At 43.0% G+C, this 22,065-nt stretch overlaps 1 protein-coding gene across 1 annotated transcript in view; it reads right to left on the bottom strand.

Moving 5' to 3' along the window:
• Nucleotides 1-22,065, bottom strand: part of LOC144792953 (putative cation-transporting ATPase 13A4) — a 254,179-nt gene that overhangs the window by 179,409 nt on the left and 52,705 nt on the right. The window contains exons 4-6 of the mRNA XM_078668165.1: nt 13,530-13,600; nt 13,366-13,446; nt 5,485-5,554 (exon numbers count right to left, since the gene is read on the bottom strand). Of these exons, the coding sequence (XP_078524291.1) occupies nt 5,485-5,554; nt 13,366-13,446; nt 13,530-13,600 (222 nt within the window). The remainder of the gene's footprint in view (nt 1-5,484; nt 5,555-13,365; nt 13,447-13,529; nt 13,601-22,065) is intronic.

Genomic DNA, 22,065 nt, shown 5'->3' with positions numbered 1-22,065 from the left:
ATTATCCGCTGCAGTGAAATAGAAGACCCACTGCCAGATCAGGATGGCGGTGGGAGTGCGGTTGGACCAGCGGCGGATGGCAGGTCCGTCCGCCGCTGATCCGCGGTGTGAGGAGGGCTATTTGGTGACGGTGTCTGCAAGACACCGTCAGCCAAATTAGGAATTGCACGAACACATACTTTTCCACGGTGGCTTTTCTGCCGTGGAAAAGCATGTGGACTTTGGCTTTTGGGGGCCCGTTGCGGGCCCCGAGGGTGTCGGGGGTGGGGGTTGCACATGGGGGGTACCTATGGTACCCCCCCAACATTTACATGTACAAAGCGACAGGCACCACGCGGTGCCTGCCGCTTCGTGCATATAAATGTAACACATGCAGTTTTAACATTGCGGTTGGTGCTGCTTCACCCGCCGCAATGTTAAAACTGCCGCAATGTTAAAACATACAGGATGTGACCGCCAGGGTGGCGGTCACATCCTAATTTGCACGGAGGGACCGCCGCTGCCCCTGCGGACGGTCCCTCCACCTCTGGGGTGGCGGACGGGTGCAAGTCCGTCCGCCATCCTAATCGGCCCCTTAGTGTGCAAACACTTTCCTGTTGACATTGAGTGGATTGACGTCAGCTACAAAGCCTGGGGTTGGATCTGTCCTACATTTCAGGGCTCATCATTCATGGTCTGAGAGATCTACAAAGAAATTACAACCACATGGCTTATGCAGAGCTGGAGACTGGTCTGGCAGGCAGACAAGAGACCCTGAAACAGAGGCTGCACTCAGAGTGGTGGCCAAACACTACTGGACAGTGGGGAGGAAGGGAAAAAACCCAGATACAGTTCAGTCCATTTTAAGTTACAGTGCCTGCTTAGCTGTGTGCGGAGATCAGAAATATGAAATGAAAGAGATAAATAGAGGAAATAAAGAGGTTGAGATCCATGCCAAAAGGGCAAAGGTATAACACTGGGAAAGTATTCAATGCAGAACTACTGCTCAAAGAACATCTCTTTAGTGAGGAGACCACAGCCAATGAAGAATTAGATGATGAGGAGGAGGCACAAATGGACCATGGGAAGGGGTTGAAGCAGAGAAACAGATCATCTCCATCTAGACTACTTCTTTCTTCTTCCCCTAACTATCTCGAGGTTTCTAGGCCTGGGCTGTAAATTCTGTTCCGCTCGCGGAATTTGGGTAATTTTGCATTCCGCGAAGAACGCAGAATTGCCAAAAATTCTACGTTCCGCGGCTTCGCGGAATTGTTTGCTTGTTTGCGCCTTCGAAATGCGTGGTCGCGAGATATTTCTCCCCAAGCACGCAAACATCGTTCGCAAACAAGAAAAAAGCATTGCGAACGGGCGGAACAAGGAATTCTGCGAGTTTGCGGAATTTTTGCGAGTTCCCGGAGATTTTTTACCATTTCGCAGAGTTTTGTGTAGCGCGCCTACACAAATTTCGCCCACCCCTAGAGGTTTCATACAACACGAAAGGGAGGTGTTCATTCTCGGTCATCGCTGCTCAGGCCTGGAGTGGCCTCACCCTCGCTATTCACTCTGAACGGACCCTCAACAGATTCTACCAACTTCTGAAAACCAATCTCGGCCAAAAATAGAGACTGCCTTTCTGCCTTACAGTCTCAGCACACAGACACTTCTGAGTATCTGTGCCTAAATCAAATCACAGATCATACCAGCACATACAGCAGAAATACCAAAGCCTTCAGCACTCTGCTCCGGGCTGAAACCAGGACTTCTGCGATAATCCACTGGTGTAACATTGGACCTTGGCTTGTGGCTACCCTATACTCCAAAGGTTAACCCTTACAACCAACTTAATGATTTTACTTGCATTTTTTAATTTTCCCCCATAGGCTTTCAATGTGCGTAATAGCACACAACTGTGAATTATTCTCCGAACTTTGAAAATTCATAACTTAAAAAGTAGTAGTCTTGGTCTTAAAAATTATACAAAAATCAGTGTTATTTTTGCACATTGGTCTCAGATTTATTTTTGGATGTGGGTCTTATTTGTTGCCTCTGAGTGAAACAAATGATAACACCACCCTCTGATAAGTCTAACTGCTCGCCCATACTACCACAAACAGTGTTAGTATTATCTGCTTTTGCCCTGTGTCCCAATTTGTGACCCACTGGACTCTCTGCACAGTGTACATCGCTTTAGTGCACTATATAGAGAGCCAGCTTCCTACAATCATAGTGTATGACTCATCCAGACGTGCTTCCTCGACTTGTCATAATCTCAACTCCATTCTGCACTCCTTTTCTGGTTGTCTTGTTCTCCTCCTTCCCCCTGCTGACTTTCATCATCTTTCGTTTTCCTAGTTCCTGTGCATCTTCCCTTCACTGGGGGTTTCCTGATTCCCTTCACATGGTTGGGGACTCACTCCTGGCTCAATCCTAGCGCCTGTGTTCTCTCCTCTGCTCTGTTTGTGTCCTGGAAGCCCAGTGTGCAGCGGCACACAATCGTCTTTTCTGCTGAGGCCCTACTTGTCTTGCTGCTTAGATACCAGATCTGCTTCTTGATTTCCTGTCCCTTCATTTCTCTTTATTTCTAGCTTCCCCCTCCCTGCTGTGTTACTTCGTTGTCCCTGTTTCGTGTTGTTTCCGTGTCTGTGTTCCTCCTTCCCTGTGGGTCTAGAGCTGTCTGCACACTCTTTGTCCTGCTTGGTACAGATACTAAGCGCCATGTTATCAAAAACGGCAATAACATTATAGCTGCTTTATCGGCAGGAAACTGCCGCTAAAGCGGCAATAAAGGGCGTGATAATAGGCCCTTGTGAATTCCCAGGTTCACACCAGAACCTGGGCTTCTATGGAAATTCACAAGGACATATTATCAAGCCCCTTATCGCTGCTTTAGCAGCAGTTTTCTGCCGCTAAAGTGGAGATAATGTTATCGCCGTTCTTGATAATATGGCCCTAAGTCTTGAATTCCTGATTCTTCCCCTGTATATTTTTTTCCAGACCAGTCCCTGTTTGCTTGTAGCATTCCTTTCTTGGATTTCTCCCTTCGCGTGGGCTTCCAATTTAGTCATGTCCGTGTCCTTAGAATACGGTCCCGCTTCTCCCTCAGCCCAGTTCCTGTTGTCTGTGTTTTTTGCTCTGCTCTCTGTTGTCCTCTCTTGTGGTTGTATTGGGATCTTGATTATTATGACCAAAGGTGCCGGTGAGATTCTGAGGGTCTGCACCCGGATTATCGAATCCAGAATAGTGAGGCATCCAAATGTGAAGGACAAATTATTGAATCCAAAATATCGACCGGTAAGGAACTAAAGATTCCAATAACCCCGCCCACAAGTATGTGCCTTGGTGCTATGTATATCTTCCAGACCCCGGGATGTGGAGTTAGGAATAGTAAATCTACACTTCCCCATAGGCACGTTCGATCATTTGTTCCTCTGTGTTCTGCCCACAGAATGTTTGGACGCTCCCCACCCCACACGCGTTCAGGAAGGACCTCAAGGTCTGGCTCTTCAGCTGATCCGGAGCTGCTCCCCTCCCTAGCGCCTTGAGACCCTCACAGGTGAGCAGCGCGCTTCATAAACCCCTTGATTGATTGATTGATTGATTGATTGATATGTTGCTATTCTTGGGCTCGACATTCGGCAGCGCCACCGTACGGAGGCTCGGTGCGTCTTGCACAGAGTCACCTCCCATCACACTGCCGGGCGTCATCCCAGACTGTACGAAGGGAACTGCGTGTTGCCTTTTGTGTGATCTCTTTACCTCAGAAGCAGCTCAGTGTCCAATGCAGACTCTCATGATAGTTTGTCTACTGTGCCTCTGCGTGTTCCCCTTCTTTCCTTTGTGTTTACTGTTCAGTATATATTCTGACTGTATTCTTCTGTCTTTGCAGGCATCACCCAGTAAAGGTCCATGGTCCCATCCTAGTCTCCTCCAATCCACAGATTCTGGAAAATCAGCAGTTGTTATATGGATGGACAGACACTGAAAGATGCAGTACTGATGCCGTTAATATACCGTCTGGAGATTAAACCCACTCCCCTCCTGTCTGTGCTTCCTTCTCCATCTAGACTGATGTCCACAGAGTCCTGAGGGTTGCAGAGCCCTGAGGGGTGCAATGCCCCGAGGGGTGCAAATCCTGAGGGGTCCAGAGTCTCGAGGGGTACAGAGTCCCAAGAGGTACAGAGTCGCAAGGGGTGCAGAGTCGCAAGGGGTGCAGAGTCGCAAGAGGTGCAGAGTCGCAAGAGGTGCAAAGTCGCAAGAGGTGCAGAATGCTGACAGGTAGAGAGTACTGAAGGGTGGAGAGTCCTGAGGGGCGCAGAGTCTTGAGGGGCGCTGAGGCTTGAGGGGCGCTGAGACAGAGCACAAGCTGCCAGGCCTCAATGACCCACCTTTCTGTAATGCAAACCTTTTCCATGCAAACGTGTTGAGTGCAGGTTATAAGCGTCACACAGACAAATGTGTACATTTGGTTAAAAAAATGCCTATAAAGATTTTAAGCTAAAGATACATGAACCATCATCATGTAGAAAACCAAAGCAGGTTGAGCGGATGAGATCAGAAGAGTTTTCACCATCATCGTGGTCAGACTCTGGGGAGCTCCTTCTGTACATCTGAAGTTTTAACCCACCAAACAATCTTAGATTTGGGGTGGAATGTTTAAGTAGCATAATGATCACATGTCACATGGCCATCACTGTCTCTGTGCAGAACTGTACCTGCTTAGAGGGCTTTTATTAGCGGCCCAAGAAGGAAGTTCCATGAGTCGGTGGAGCCAACACTGACCATCTCCCAAACCAGGACCAGGACTCAAAGGTGCACTGTGACATCCTTGGCCAATATCGTAGAAGAACTGCTCTTCTTTGAAGGAAATAAGAATCAACTCTCATGTGTCCACAACTTCTCAGAGGCCTACAACCATGAACTTGTCCATCTTGAAGAGAGGAGCTGATCTGCTCAAGATGTGTTCGTAGTTTTCTCCGCTTTCTGGTTTGCTCTTCCACATCTGCTGGCGGACATTGATTCAGCTCCTGGAACATTACTAGGTGAATCTCTAAATGTTTGCCACTGGTTCTAACATCCAAAATAATTAGAGGCAGAGTTATCATATTAATATCGGTAATTCCTCTTCTAGGAATAAAACTTAATTAGCAAAATTCTACTAAGGCTTGTAGGTAACCCATTTCCCATTCGTTTCCTCATTATTCTGAGAAGGTGAAACCAGATATAACAACTCCGTCGTCCTCCCAGGGACTGGTTCCAGCTGGTAAAAGACCTGAGAATTCCCCATGGCACAAGAGAGTAAATGAATTTGGCTACACTGAAGTTTTAGCCCAGAAGCTGACTGTGTTGTAAAGAAACCCCCTCCCACTGATTAAATGGAGTTACTATCTCTCACATTGAATTTGACACAGTCGTGTTAGTTCTTATTTGAAAACTTTTTATAATTTTTTTGTCCCAATAAACACATAGAATTATCGAAAGCGCTGCCTGAAAGAAACTCCACTTTACCTTCAGTAAGAAGAGCTTCCAGAGCGGGGCCACCTCCACCTCGATGACGTTGTGACCACAGACCACCTTCCTGAGGGAGACAATCAGCCAATCACTGCTCAACATTTCATCAAGTTTATACTGATAGACCAAAACAAATAATTAAATCAGTTGTTTAAAATTCTTGCCCTGCATCCAAATATCCGAATGGATCCTGTACAGAGAGTATAAACATCACCCTAATATGAGCCCTGACCTCACGGTACTTTATTTGAATCTAACAGGGGCTCATACAAAATCACCAAGAGGCCAGCATATTTTTACCAACCTCCCATCGAACACGCTTGCAAGACACATATGCAAGAAAAAGGTGGTATCTCAAAATTACAAAACATGGTCAAAACCAGAAGTAGAACCTATGAAATGGAACATATTCATAACAAATTCATAACAATTGACTCAGACTGTATGTTAGTTGGTGAAATCCAGTTTTGTCCATAACCTGAAATTAAAGATGTACAGTGTGTGTATCTCATTGGACTCTGCAGAAAAAGATAATAGAGGCCATCTTAAGAGACCTTCTTCCTAAACATCTAAAGACGAAAGCAATCTGTGACCTGATGCCCACCGGGGATTTGAATGGGCGGTAAGGGCGGACAGTGGCAGTGTCTCCCGACCACGCTTGGTACCAGGTAACGAACTTTCAGAGAAGAGCACTCTGAACAACTAGCGGACGAATCTGTGTTTTGGAATTGAGATAATAATTTTAAAGTCACTTGCGCCGCTTTTAATTTGACAGAACTCTTATAGTTGCACATATTTTGTTATATTGGAATTGAATGCTAATTTTAATATAATTTTATCAGAGTGCACTTACGATCTTCCCCGAAGTGTAAGGGGCTCTGGGGGCCAAGTCTTTGTCTTCGCTCGGTGATCCAGCCTACCCGCCCTGGTCCGACTCGGTATCCTATACCGTTGAGCGGAGGGCGGGGTAGACAAGAGCAAGACACGCCCAGCAACCCAGAGACTTCCGAGCAGTTAGCGCTCTAGCAGCACTCCTCACAGGGCTACTTAAGCTGCGAGGAGGCTTGGCCATTTGCGGTAAGGGCGGACAGTGGCAGTGTCTCCCGACCCCGCTTGGTACCAGGTAACGAACTTTCAGAGCAGAGCACTCTGAACAACTAGCGGACGAATCTGTGTTTTGGAATTGAGATAATAATTTTAAAGTCACTTGCGCCGCTTTTAATTTGACAGAACTCTTATAGTTGCACATATTATGTTATATTGGAATTGAATGCTAATTTTAATATAATTTTATCAGAGTGCACTTACGATCTTCCCCGAAGTGTAAGGGGCTCTGGGGGCCAAGTCTTTGTCTTCGCTCGGTGATCCAGCCTACCCGCCCTGGTCCGACTCGGTATCCTATACCGTTGAGCGGAGGGCGGGGTAGACAAGAGCAAGACACGCCCAGCAACCCCGAGACTTCCGAGCGGTTAGCGCTCTAGCAGCACTCCTCACAGGGCTACTTAAGCTGTGAGGAGGCTTGGCCATTTGCGGTAAGGGCGGACAGTGGCAGTGTCTCCCGACCCCGCTTGGTACCAGGTAACGAACTTTCAGAGCAGAGCACTCTGAACAACTAGCGGACGAATCTGTGTTTTGGAATTGAGATAATAATTTAAAAGTCACTTGCGCCGCTTTTAATTTGACAGAACTCTTATAGTTGCACATATTATGTTATATTGGAATTGAATGCTAATTTTAATATAATTTTATCAGAGTGCACTTACGATCTTCCCCGAAGTGTAAGGGGCTCTGGGGGCCAAGTCTTTGTCTTCGCTCGGTGATCCAGCCTACCCGCCCTGGTCCGACTCGGTATCCTATACCGTTGAGCGGAGGGCGGGGTAGACAAGAGCAAGACACGCCCAGCAACCCCGAGACTTCCGAGCGGTTAGCGCTTAAGCAGCACTCCTCACAGGGCTACTTAAGCTGTGAGGAGGCTTGGCCATTTGCGGTAAGGGCGGACAGTGGCAGTGTCTCCCGACCCCGCTTGGTACCAGGTAACCAACTTTCAGAGCAGAGCACTCTGAACAACTAGCGGACGAATCTGTGTTTTGGAATTGAGATAATAATTTTAAAGTCACTTGCGCCGCTTTTAATTTGACAGAACTCTTATAGTTGCACATATTATGTTATATTGGAATTGAATGCTAATTTTAATGTAATTTTATCAGAGTGCACTTACGATCTTCCCCGAAGTGTAAGGGGCTCTGGGGGCCAAGTCTTTGTCTTCGCTCGGTGATCCAGCCTACCCACCCTGGTCCGACTCGGTATCCTATACCGTTGAGCGGAGGGCGGGGTAGACAAGAGCAAGACACGCCCAGCAACCCCGAGACTTCCGAGCGGTTAGCGCTCTAGCAGCACTCCTCACAGGGCTACTTAACCACTCGGCGGCTAAAGCGCGCAGCGGTTGCGCGCAGAGGGGCGCCATTGACGGCGCCGAAGATAAGCCAAAGACCTGCCCGTCTGCGCCCGTCCGCGACTGGACGCGGCCAAGGGCCATGGTTGCTGCTATACCTGACCCACTAGCTGTCCCCTCCAAAAGGATAACGTACACTTCACAGGTACTACTGGGATTAAAAACCGACTCGTTAGTGGGCTGTAGAAGTGGCGACTTTCCTGACCTTGAAGGACCTTTCTCCTGCTTCCATTGCCATGCTCAATTTCCCATACATAAGAGGGACACTTACAATATAAGATGTCCCAACCACATGATTCCTATGCGTACTGTTATTACTAAAACTCAATGTTCTCCCTTAGGGAGGAAAAATATTCTCTGTAATATCAGGTCACTCTCCAAACATTCTTCAGAGGTTTGGTACCTAATCTCGTCACAACATCCAGACATGTGTTACCTCACAGAGACGTGGCTTAAACCACACTGTACCCCGGCTATAACTCTGGGAATCCCGAGCAATTACAAAATAGTTAGACTAGACCGTCCCACTAAAATTGGTGGTGGAATCGCCATTGTACATAAGCAGGAAATCACTATCTCGGTCTTAAAAGAACTAAGTACCACGGATATTGAACTCTTAGTTTTTAAAATATCATCGTCCCCCAAAGTAAGTCATAAAGGCGCCCTAGTATATCGGCCGCCTGGTCCCTACAACAACTTTTCAAACATGCTGATAGAGCTATTAGCCCCACATGTCAATGATGACAGTAACTGTATCAGGCTGGTCATACTCTAGACCTGGTATTTTCTAATGTCCCGCTAATCTCCTGTCCACCTGCTACACAGGTCAATTGGACGGACCACTTTGTTGTACAATTTGTCACTCCCTACTGTGTTTCCACCCCCTCACGCACAACTTTATTGCCAAGTGTCCGCAGACAGTGGCATAAAGTCACTGATACCACCTTTAAGGGAACATTTAATTCCCCCCTCTTCTTACCGCAAGAAAATATTGTAACCATCCTTAATAAATTTGAAAGGGCAACTAAGGAAGCCATAGATAAAATTGCCCCTTTGAAACAGTTTAAATCAAGACCAGCTAACAAGCAAGAAATCTGGTTTTCTGACCATCTAAGGACACTGAAACTGAGTGCCAGGAAGCTAGAAAAAAGGTGGAGAACTTCCCACCTACAAGAGGATAAGAAAAAATATTGGGATGCACTCTCCTTTTATCACAAAGCTATCCGCACAGCACGCAAGACATATATTGCATCACAAATAAAAGATGCAGGGAACTCGCCTAGGGTTCTCTACCAAATCTTGCAAACATTTGTCAAGCCTGTTGCATGTGAATCCTCTGAGATGGCATCTCAGCAACTATGCGACGAAATCTCTTGCTATTTTACCAATAAAATTGATGAAAATTTATGACAAAATAATATGTGCTAACAAAACAATTCCCACTGATTTGGCACTTCCCCAGGTGGACACAGAATTAAAACTGGACACATACTCTTTAGATACCTTCCCTCCCATTTCCTCACAAGAGACCGCCTCTCTAATACTACAGATTAAGAGTGGAAGTCCTGATGATATCATCCCTGCCAGGATAATGCCTGTCCTAGCAGAACAACTTTGCCCCATGAATGGAAACGCGCCCTTGTTAGACCCATCAGGAAAAATACTGCCACCCCCTGGACTGACCTAACCAACCTCAGACCCATCTCCTTATTACCATTCCTAGGGAAATTAATTGAAAAATATGTAAACCTTCAATTGTCTGGATACATTGAACGTGCTGGCGCCCTAGACTACTCTCAGTCAGGGTTCCGACCAAAACATAGCACGGAGTCCACCCTCCTGTCTGTCACTGATGATCTGCAGATGTACCAAGACAAGGGCTGTTCAGTCATCTTGGTTCTTTTAGATCTGTCGGCAGCGTTCGACACCGTGTTTCACACCATCCTGACTGATCGGTTGTCGAACGCTGGCATTAAGAACAACGCCCTTGACTGGCTGAAGAGCTTCCTATCTGGTCGCACCCAGAGAGTCACCATGGGGACGTATCGTTCAGCGGAAGTTGAGATCTCAAAGGGGTGCCACAGGGCTCCTGTCTGAGCCCAACCCTTTTTAACATCTATGTGGCACCCCTGGCAAGAGTGATGCGCAGGTACGGTTTCATCCCCGTATCTTACGCGGATGATACGCAGCTCCTCTTCCCTTTTAAGACTCTCTCCGCTGATGTTAGGAGCTCCTTTTCATCAGGCATGAAAGCAGTGGCAGACTGGATGTCCTCCAACTGCCTCCAGTGTAATGTCAACAAAACGGAGGTAAAGTTGTTTGGAGAGGCTAAAATGCTATGGACTCCAGAGTGGTGGCCACTAGACCTAGGAACAGTTCCTGAGCCCAAACAGGTCGTAAAGAACCTGGGGATTCGATTCGACCAAGATCTATCTATGACACAACACACCAACTACATTTCAGGAATTTGTTTCCACACCATCAGCTTGCTACGTAACGTCTTCCCACTACTGCCTGACTCTGTTAGGAAAACTCTCGTACAGACTTTGATTCTTAGTCGGATCGACTACTGTTATGGCCTGCTGCTTGCTGTCAATGAAGGAGTGCTGGCCAAACTCCAGGTCATCCAAAACACAGCAGCTCGCCTTGTTCTTAATCTCCCCCCGAGAACTGCTTCTAAACCTCTCCTTCAGCAGCTACATTGGCTATTGATCCGGCAGAGAGCCAAATTCAAGATATGCTGTCTTATCCATAAATGTCTAGATGGGAAAGGGCCAGCCTATCTAGAAAGGAAATTTGTTCCATATATTCCAACTCGCTCTCTCAGGTCCAGCAATAATCTTCTTTTAGTAGTCCCCCGTGCTAAAAAAACCAGACACGGGTGTAAAGCTCTTTCCATCTCTGGACCTACTCTATGGAACAGACTCCCACTGTCTTTAAGACAGTGTAAACAACATCTCACTTTCCGAAAACTCCTGAAGACCGCCCTGTTCAGAAATGAAATCTAGACTTTACTCATTCATCTTTTCTGTTACTACTGGCTCCAAAAGCGCAGAGATACTCCTGCCGGAATTGATTCAAGCGCTATACAAACCAACAAATAAATAAATAAATAAATGTGATCTTGGATCCAATGTGTTTTACTCCAGACACATCAGTAGCACTGAATCCAATATGGGATCTACCAGAAATTAAAGTACATATTCCATCCAACAATGAATCAATTTTAGTTTCTGGACCGTTTACCATGAATCAATCTCAATAGTCAAATCTACCAGACACACCGGCCAGAAAATCCATTTTATAAGCCAAAAAAGCACGTTTTCTCAATTATACTACTACTATTCTGCTAACCTGGAAACTGCCCCCTGTAGCTTGACAACTTTAGAGGGAACAAGAGGAAGCTGTTAAGAAACCCAAGAAGTCTGGGAGCACACAACTTGTTCCAGACTGGAAGATAACAGACCCAGACCCCGCTTTCTCAGCATTTGAGGCATCACAATTGCCGGAAATTGTCTTTCATTTTTGATGTAAGAGTAACCTCCATTGCCAGCTTTTAGTAATACATACGGAGCAACATCGACTTTTACAACCACAATTATTAATATATGTGTTGTTTTATATTTTAAACAAAATATCATATCCTCTGATCCTTTTCCCCAATTTCGGTTGCCTGGACTTTTGTAACTCCTTTATTCTTACTTCTTTATACTAAATTGGTATGGATGTTTTACTGATGGGTTTCTTAACTTTAGTTTTCTTTTGGTGGTCTTTACAGAGTGTACTTGCATTTCTCTGAGGGAAACCCAACTGCTTTGTACAAAGGCTACCAGGGGTAAGATGAAGTGTTCCCAATGAGACCTTATTTACCTAACAAGGCACATGAAAAAGACTTACCACATCATCAGCAGCATCCTCTACCTTTTGTCTTTATCTTACCACCACATCAACACTTTAACTTCCACCCTGTCATCAGCATCAACACAAAGACATCATAATACAAGATAGATGTGATACCAGACACCACTGCAAAGACTCAACAACTCCAGGTAGAACACATCAACACCATTACAGCGACTTGTCATCACATCAACGACTATAGACAACATCCAGACACACGAAAACCATTATTTTGATGCATCACCATAGTGGCTTAATTACAAAAACATATCGCTACATTGATACCACTACAAAGCCTACCATACGACCAGAATGACCCCTTGGCATACCACCACATGCATACCACTATGAACACTTATCACAGCATCAACTCCACTACATAGACTTACGATCACACGGTCGCTGCGACTACACCATATCATCAACACAATGAAGATTTACCAACACATCAACAGCACTGTATACACTAACTACCAACCACATCAACCGGAAGTATATCTAACAATGTGCATAGTACCCTCCACTTTGTTGGTCTGGTAAAATGAGTCATAAAAAAGGTTTACTTTAATTATAATTAAAATGGCTCCATTGATCTGAGTGTGAGAAATCTGCAGAAAACTGAATGAAATTTCATTCACATGTACATTAATTAAAAGCAATTTATTTAAACTGTATTATTTGAGTGTTTAACAGGTTTTGTGCCGAGGTTTTCTTTTTATAGCATTTAAAATAAATTGATTGTCTTAATTTGCTTTGATTTCCATAGCCGAAGATTAGAACTAGGATTGTTGATAGAGATAGTTTTAGGTTGACCTTTAAGGTTAGATTTAAGGCTAAGTTAAACTTTGGACTTAGAGTAACCATTAGAGTGAGGGATTGTGATTGGGTGAGTGAGATAATGGTTTAGATGGAGGTGAAGGGGTCTTTTGAACGCCAGGTTTAGAGCCTCTGTGATGATATGTTTATATTACGCTGATGTGATGCCATGCGATTCAATGTGATGTGATTGGTCCAATGTGAAGGTAGCTGAAGAAGCACATACTTGGTTCTATCCTTCCTTGGTCATCACACACACCGTCAGATATCCTGCCTTGTTTTTTTTTACCTGCTCAATGAGGCCATTGCCTGACATCATTAAACATTAGAAGAGAGCTACTAATCTCTCTCCTGTTGATGCACAAACCCACTTCTGGCAGGATAGAGCATCAGGAGCCAAAGGGAAATGCAGCACCTGCAGGACTGAGTCATCTGAAGTAATCCTGCAGCCCACTGTTCAACCACTCAGCAAAATGTTCCTGAATGTTTGACAAGTGTGTGGAAACAAATCCCACAGAGTGGTCAGCTGAAGTGTTTGGGAACCGCCTGCCAGGTCATTCTACTACTTGGCTTGCAACGTGATATCACCTCGATGGGATCTGTCATCTGCCCTTTGGGGTCTGGAGTGAGGTGTGCAGGGTGTATATTAGACAGAACGCCATTGGATGCAATGCACACAAAGAGGTGACATCACTAGGACTAGACTCTACCTGACATCCTGCTCTTCCGTCGACAGCCCGGACCCAAACTTGGAATGAATGTCTGCACAGGAATGCTCCTCTTCCAGAGCCCTGTAATAGAAATTCTGGCATTAAAAGGTGCTTATTTCAGCAGAGCAAGTTACAAAAAAGCATGTATTCCATGGGATGCTCACCCAATTTTCTCAAATCGTTCCCAGGTGTTGTCCCAAATGTACCTGATTTTCTGTACCCGGATGTATTTAACCTGCGAAAGAAGCAGCATGTGGTTAGTGTCTGTGGTAGTCATTAAAGTCCACTACTGTCTGGAATACCAAATTTCCTTGAATCAAAAATCACAAAATACCCCCATTGCTCAATATGTTACGCACCTCAAAGTGGAAGAGTCATATCTTAAGAAAGTTACTGAAGAGTTAAAAAATCGCAATGGGCATAATAATCTTTGCATTTATGGTCTTGCAGAGGAAACAGTTATCAAGGTCGCAAAAACCAAAGGGCGCGTTATCTGGTCAAGAAACTCATTATATTTTTTTCAAGATGTGGCTAAAGCTACAGCAGACAGACGGAAGAAATTACTAGCCATGCGACCTGCGTTACATTCGCTTGGAGCCAAATTTGATCTTTTCCAGTCGTGCTTCTTTAAAGGAACTTACAATAACAAAACGACGATGTACAAAGATCCCTCCATGCTGCAGAAATTTATTGACAACTGTAAAATGGAAACAATGGACACTTCAAAATTGGATTTCACTTGAAGGCTTTATATAACTTTCTTTTTATGTTTCACGATGTTGTATTTTTTTAATATCTCAGTTAACCTACTATTTAACTTCATATTTTATTAGTCTTTTAAAGGTATAATTTCGCATAATAAATTAATGTATATATTCTTTTCACTTCTTAGGTACCCCTTTTTGTGGTGTGTCCAGAAAATCTGCCTATTTTAATACCCATATTTATGGTCTGGGTGTGTACCCTCTGGCTGCTTCCGGAACACAGTTGTTGTCATCTTCGCTTTTGTGGTCGCATCACGCCTGCTTATTTTGTCATGTTTTTTTTTTTTTAGAGTTTTATATAGCGCAAACTAGACCCGAACCGAATCGGGTATCAGAGCGCTTTACATAGCACCAGTTACGTTACATGAGGACACACATTCATTTTTAGGCACAGGGAGATTAAGTGATTTGCCCAGAATCACAGGAGGTTTTGGCGTTGTTACCGAGACTCGAACCCAGTTCCCCAGGTCCGAGGTCGAGCGCCCTAGCCGTTAGGCCATCTTCTCTTTGGTATGATTTTTGCCTCATTTTGTTTATGTCAAGATTGTTTTCCTTTTCATATTTTCTTTTCTTTATCTTTCTTTTTCCCTTTCTTTCCTTCTATTTTCATACTCTCTCCTATGTTTTCTCTCTTGTATATTTTGTACTCTTCATCTTTCTCCTTCTTTTTCAATGTATTATTTTCTTTTATATTTCTATCTCTGCTAAGAAATGCATGGTTTCATTTTTTACTCCATTAAACAATTTGGGTTATTGTTATTCTTCACTTCTGAAGTATGGTAATTTCACTGCAATTCTTTATTCATGACTTTATGCATTATTATTTGAAATGTAAATGGGTTAGGTTCACATATTAAACAACAATGAGTTCTTACTTATTTTACCAAATTAAGTACTGATATTGCTTTGTTACAGAAAACTCATGTTACGGATGGAAGACCAAAAAACTTGTTAGACATTGGGTGGGATACGCATATTCCTCACCAGGTAACGAGAAATGTAATGCAGTTGTAATTCTGTGCAAAACATTTTTGTATGTTACCTTGATATCACAAGAATCAGATCAAAAAGGTAGGTGGTTTCTTGTAGGATTACAAGTAAACAAAATATGTAAACTAAATACCAATATCTATTTTTCATAGTTATGCACCCACACATCCTGATGAAACATTCTGGCCCCCAATTACACCCAAACGGGTGTCTATTTTTGATGACTACTTAGTGTTGGTGGGGATTGCAATCTGGTAATGGATCCTTTTTTTAGATTGCTCCTCCAAGTCTTATGTCCCTTCCTACTTTCACAAACAATTTACCACAGCCATCAAACAAAGATCCTTTATTGATTCCTGGAGAATTTGCAACCCCTGTTAACAACAAAATACTTTTTTATCACCCGTACATTTCTCTCAATCTAGGATTGATCAGCTTTTTGTTTCGAAACCCTTATCTCAACACATTTTACGAGCTGAGATAAGCACCAGTTAAATTTCTGACCATGCACTGGTAATTCTAGATCTACACCTCCTTCGACCTCCCCCCTACCCTCAGGTTAGACGTTGGCGCTTCACTACTTCTCTGTTATTGGATAACTCTTTCACACAACGTTTTGACACTTTTATAACAGATTATTTTGCTATGAATGAATCTCCTGACTTATCATTTCCAAATATTAAGGATACATTCAAAGCTGCTTCAAAAGATTTTATTATTAATTATGTTTCTACCCCCAAAAAAATGTTATTAAAAAAAGCACTGTATTAAATTAAACATATTAAACCCTTAGAACAATCCTACTTCATATCCAAATCTAAGACTTGTTTAGATAATTTTATTAAGGCCAAATTTGAATCCAATAAACTCTCCACAGAAGCGGATAATTCTTATCTTCCTAAATCTAGTCACAGATACTATGGTGGTCAAAATAAAGCAGGTAAACTCTTAGAAAATGTTCTATCCGTAAGGAATTTGATTTAACTACTGATTTTTCTTCCCTTATTTCTGCTAGAACAACGTATAATATTCGTACTGCCATTAACTCTCTTTAAAAAGGTAAAGCTGCTGGGCCTGATGGTTTTCCTATTGAATGTTACTTTGATTTCTCTAAACAATTAATCCCTAAATTACATCTATTATTTAATGCATTTAATTCTTCCAATTCTACTACCAGGAAATTTCAAGAAGCCTTAATATGCCTTATACCAAAGATAATAAAGATCATACGTTATGCTAAAAATATAAACCCATTTCCTTAGTTAATTCTGATTATAAGATTTGTGCCAATATTCAGGTGTTACGCCTTGATCTTCTCCGCCCTAATTTAATTGATCAAAAACAAGCAGGTTTTTTAAAGGTAGGCAACTCTCTGATAATACCAGGCTTTTCTTAGATGTTCTGAGTATATCTAAAGCTTATAAAACATTATTCAGCCGCCATTTCCTTGGATGCTGAGGAAGCTTCCGATCGGATACACTGTACATTTTTATTCCCTACACTTTCATGGTTTGGTTTTGTGGAAAAGCTCCTTAACTTAGTCTCTCTGTGTATTCTTCGTTTTCCGCATCTATATTTGTCAATGGCCTAATCTCCTCTCCTTTTCTTGTACACAGAGGCATACAACAAAGCTGTCCCCTATCACCTCTTCTTTTTATTCTGGCTCTCAAACCCTTTCTATCTAAAATTAGACAAAATAGTGTCATACAAGGTTTCAAATATGAAGATAAACAATTTAAATGTTCAGTCTACGCTGATGATATTCTTTTATATATGGCTTTTCCTGATTCTTCTTTACAACTCTTAATTCTGACAAATTTGAAATCCTTCCACTTAACTTGTATATCAAACACAATTTCCTCCCTTTCAGGATATCTTTGGAGCCCGACAAAAAATAAATATTTAGGCCTTTGGTTCACTGCTTTTATAAAAGACAAGATTTCCCTCAACTCTACTACTTTATTGACTACGCTATCAGACCTTACTTCATGAAGGAATCCACTATTTCTCTCCTAGTGGGGTAGGTTAGATTAGATTAAGATGTTAGTCCTCATCATTCTTTTCTATCTTTTGGCAATTCCAAATAACTTTCCCGCCTTTACTTACCAAAAAAATATTCTATTCTCGCTGCAATCTTATGGAATAATAAAAAGCATTGCATATATTTGTCCAAATTACAAAGGAAAAAGCAGAAAGGGGGAGTTAAGTATACTCACTTTGTCTTATCAAAATGCTTTTTTTTTAAACAGTCGATACATTTTCTAGATGGCTCAATCACAAGTCCATCTGCCTTTTGGACAGAATTGGAGTTATCATTCATTCAACCTTTCTCCTTTGCAGAATTTTTCACCTTTACTCAATGTCCTTATTCCAGGTCTCTTCCGGTTCTCAAAAATTCTTGCAGAATATTACTTCCATTTTATATTTGTTCTCTTTCACCTCTAGATCAATTCCTTCGATCCTCGATCGGGCATGATAAATTCATTAAAATAATTAATAAAACTATCTTTTGGAAAGCCTGGAGGGATAAAGGTCTATTATGGACTCATCAATTGGTACCTAAGCATTCACCTATCTCTTTTTCGCAAGCTCAATCCATCTTTCACTTCCCTCTTTCACATCAACACAAATTTCAGTCACTGATCTCTTCTATTTCTACCTCATACCTTTCACTTTATTCGTTACTCATGTTCCCCTCTTCCTATTACACCTATACCAACATCACTGCTAACTGCCCCTACTGCTTCTCGTATATATACCCACCTTACCTCTCCCCCTGTCGACTGACAAAAATCAACGCTAAAATTGCAATGAGAAGCAGATCACCACACATCCTTTCCTATTCCTTTGTGGACCAAATATGTCTTAAAATTTGCAATGCATCACGTGCTGCCAACATAACTCGAACACTCTTTTTTATTTATAACTGCCTTCTAATCACTCCTGCTTCTTTACACAAGTTTGACAGCGCCGCACCATCGTCTTGTTGGTCTTGCTCTGCATCAATTTCTGATATTAAACCTATTTTATTTGAATGTCTTACCACCTATTTTGGATTACAAGTATGGAAACAAATGTACTAAATTTTTCACACACAAGTACTTTACTAATTTATTTTTAGTTAGTCTTTGTGATGATTGGAATTGTTGTACTTTTAATACAAACTGTAGACTTATTAATTGCTGTTGCATTTCAACAGATTACTAAAACTTGGGAAATTTCTCAACATATTTTTTTCAAGCACTGTGGTATGGTGTTTATTAAAATCATAGACTAGATAGAGTGCATACCGCCCCAATGTCTCTAACTATTAAACGAAATTCTCTTTGACCTACGGAAACCATTTTTTTTTACATTCTTCAGTTTTAAAAACATTCATACATCAACCCATAACTAATGAAATATCTACACCTCATTGAATACACTATCTTTCTGATTAGAGCTTCCATTGTAATAGTGATATATTTTGCTTTTTTGTTTCCCTGATAATATGTACTTTCTGATTTTTGTAATTCCACTACTGTTTAAAATGTTGCCAGTTTCATTATATGAGAAGTGCTTTTATTTTTACCCAATTTTCTTTCTCCCTTACCCCCTTATCCTATTTTCAACATATAATTGCAAAAATGTTCCTGTTCTATCTTATTACTATTCAAATGTTTTCAGTAAACTGTTATTATATTGTGAACCTGCTGTTTGTTATTTCCCTTTTTTTCCTACTTAATAGACTTTACTTTTAAAACTTAAAAGGGATAACCAATTCAGCAGTATTCTTTTACAAGCTATCAGCAGAGAACCAGATCCACTTACAAAGATACCACCCATGTGTCTGCTTCAAAGAAATGCACGTCAGCTGATCAACGCATATCACAGAGATGGTCCACTCCTCCCTGAGACCGACCCTCCCCATCCTATCCCCCATACCCTCCTTAGGGACATTGCTGCCATTTGGAATTTCTGGTAGGCTTCCTTACCCCCCCCCCCCACTCCTTGTACTGTCTAAATGCCTGTTGTTTGTCATTTTTCTCTCATTGGGACTCAACATGTTTTTATTTTATATTTTTGCTCTTGGCATAAATAATGTAATCTCAAACATTTGTTATCAACAAATATATCTGCACCTCTTTCACAGGTTCTTAAACATTTACAATCTTTATTTAAGGGGGAGAGGGGTTGGCCTAACGGCTAAGGCGCTCGACCTCGGACCTGGGGAACTTGGTTCGAGTCTCGGTAACGACGCCCACAAAAACCCCTGTGATTCTGGGCAAATCACTTGCAGCCTGATTCATGTAGCCAATAGCGCTCGCAAAAGGGCCAGATTCTGAGAATCTGGCCCTTTGCGAGTGCGATTTTTGCATTTGGTATTCATGATACCAAATGCAAAAATCGCTATTTAAGAAGTCGCAAATATGCGAGGAATAGCATTTGAGGAATCTCTATTAGAGATTCCTCAAATGCTATTCATGACACATCAAGAAATTGCGATTTAGCACTTTTGGGGCCGCTATTTACCGAGAGGTCAGACCTCTCGGTAAATAGCAAAAACTCAGAGAAATGCTTTTAAAAGCATTTTTCTAAGTTGCATGTTGCACACACACATGTCCTTTGGACATGTGTGTGCGCAACACCTGTTCAAATGTGCTTTTTAGGGGTGCAACAGGGTGTCCTTTGGACACCCCTGGCACCCTTAAAATCGCTATCTTATTTGCGAGAAGCAAATTGCTACTCGCAAATAAGGGATACTCCCCATTCATTCCTATGGGCCTCTTGGCCCATAGGAATGAATGGGGAGTTTTTGCGAGTAGCAAATTGCTACTCGCAAATAAAGAACATGTAGGAATCGCTATTTAATTAGCAATTCCTACATGAATGCCGTTTTGCGTGTCCTCAATAGCGAGTCGCTATGATTCGCTATTAGGGCCACGCAAAACGGATTGTACATGAATCAGGCTGTTAATCTCCCCGTGCCTAAAAAAAAAAAATGAAAGTGTGTCCTCATGTAACGTAACTGGTGCTATGTAAAGCGCTCTGATAACTGATTAGGTTCGGTTCAAGTTCGCGCTATATAAAACTATCTAACAAAAAAAAAAAAAAGTATGACGTTGTCTTAAGTAGCGTATAGAAGGCAGACTTGCATCAACGCACTTTAGAAGGCAGACTTGCATCAACGAGCTTTAGAAGGCAGACTTGCATCAAAGCGCTTTAGAAGCCAGACTTGCTTCAACGCACATTAGAAGGCAGCCTTGCATCAAAGCGCTTTAGAAGCCAGACTTGCATCAACGCACGTTAGAAGGCAGCCTTGCATCAAAGCGCTTTAGAAGGCAAACTTGCATCAAAGCGCTTTAGAAGGCAGACTTGCATCAATGCGCGTTAGAAGGCAGATTTGCATCAAAGCGCTTTAGATGGCAGACTTGCACCAAAGCGCTTTAGAAGGCAGACTTGCATCAATGCGCGTTAGAAGGCAGACTTGCATCAACGCACGTTAGAAGGCAGACTTGCATCAACGCACGTTAGAAGGTCGACTTGCATCAACGCACGTTAGAAGGCCGACTTGCATCAAAGCGCTTTAGAAGCCAGACTTGCATCAACGCGCGTTAGAAGGCAGCCTTGCATCAAAGCGCTTTAGATGGCAGACTTGCATCAAAGCGCTTTCGAAGGCAGACTTGCATCAATGCGCCTTCGAAGGCAGACTTGCATCAAAGCGCTTTAGAAGGCAGACTTGCATCAATGCGCGTTAGAAGGCAGACTTGCATCAACGCGTGTTAGAAGGCAGACTTGCATTAAAGCGCGTTAGAAGGCATCTTGCATCAAAGCGCTTTAGAAGGCAGACTTGCATCAACGTGCGTTAGAAGCCAGACTTGCATCAAAGCGCGTTAGAAGGCAGACTTGCATCAAAGCGCTTTAGAAGGCAGACTTGCATCAAAGCGCGTTAGAAGCCAGACTTGCATCAACGCGCGTTAGAAGGCAGCCTTGCATCAGAGCGCTTTATGAGGCGGACTTGCATCAAAGTGCTTTAGAAGGCAGACTTGCATCAAGGTGCTTTAGAAGGCAGACTTGCATCAAAGCGCTTTAGCAGGCAGACTTTTATCAAAGAGCTTTACAAAGGATACTACCTGAAATCAAACATATTCCAAAGAACAATGTAAGGGGAAATTGGGGTTACAATTACAATTGCCCTAAACTTAACTTCTTTTAGAACAAGCATTTGCAATGCAACGGTCTCGCCTTTGCCAAAGTTAGAGCTATTGGCATTGTAAATGACAACATTTTTATTTATGTGTTGGCTTTGAAAACAGATAAATAAATGGCATTGTCATTTACAATGCCAATAGCCTAATCTCTCGCAAATGCGACACCTATTGCATTTGGAGCCACACAAAGTCGGATCACAAGCAGGCAACGGAGGCACACCAAAAGCGGATCACAAGCAGGCAACAGAGGCACACCAAAAGCGTATCACAAGCAGGCAACAGAGGCACACCAAAAGCGGATCACAAGCAGGCAACAGAGGCACACCAAAAGCGGATCACAAGCAGGCAACAGAGGCACACGAAAAGCGGATCACAAGCAGGCAACAGAGGCACACGAAAAGCGGATCACAAGCAGGCAACAGAGGCACATGAAAAGCGGATCACAAGCAGGCAACAGAGGCACACCAAAAGCGGATCACAAGCAGGCAACAGAGGCACACCAAAAGCGGATCACAAGCAGGCAACAGAGACACACGAAAAGCGGGTCACAAGCAGGCAACAGAGGCACACGAAAACCCGATCACAAGCAGGCAACAGAGGCACACGAAAACCCGATCACAAGCAGGCAACAGAGGCACATGAAAACCTGATCACAAGCAGGCAACAGTGGCACACGAAAACCCGATCACAAGCAGGCAACAGAGGCGCACTAAAACCTGATCACAAGCAGGCAACAGAGGCGCACGAAAACCCGA

The sequence above is a fragment of the Lissotriton helveticus genome, chromosome 11 (assembly GCF_964261635.1).
Source record: "Lissotriton helveticus chromosome 11, aLisHel1.1, whole genome shotgun sequence".
In the NCBI taxonomy this organism is placed as follows: Eukaryota; Metazoa; Chordata; class Amphibia; order Caudata; family Salamandridae; genus Lissotriton; species Lissotriton helveticus.
Note: the sequence above shows the minus strand (reverse complement) of the source record. Positions and strands in the feature narration are given on the sequence as shown.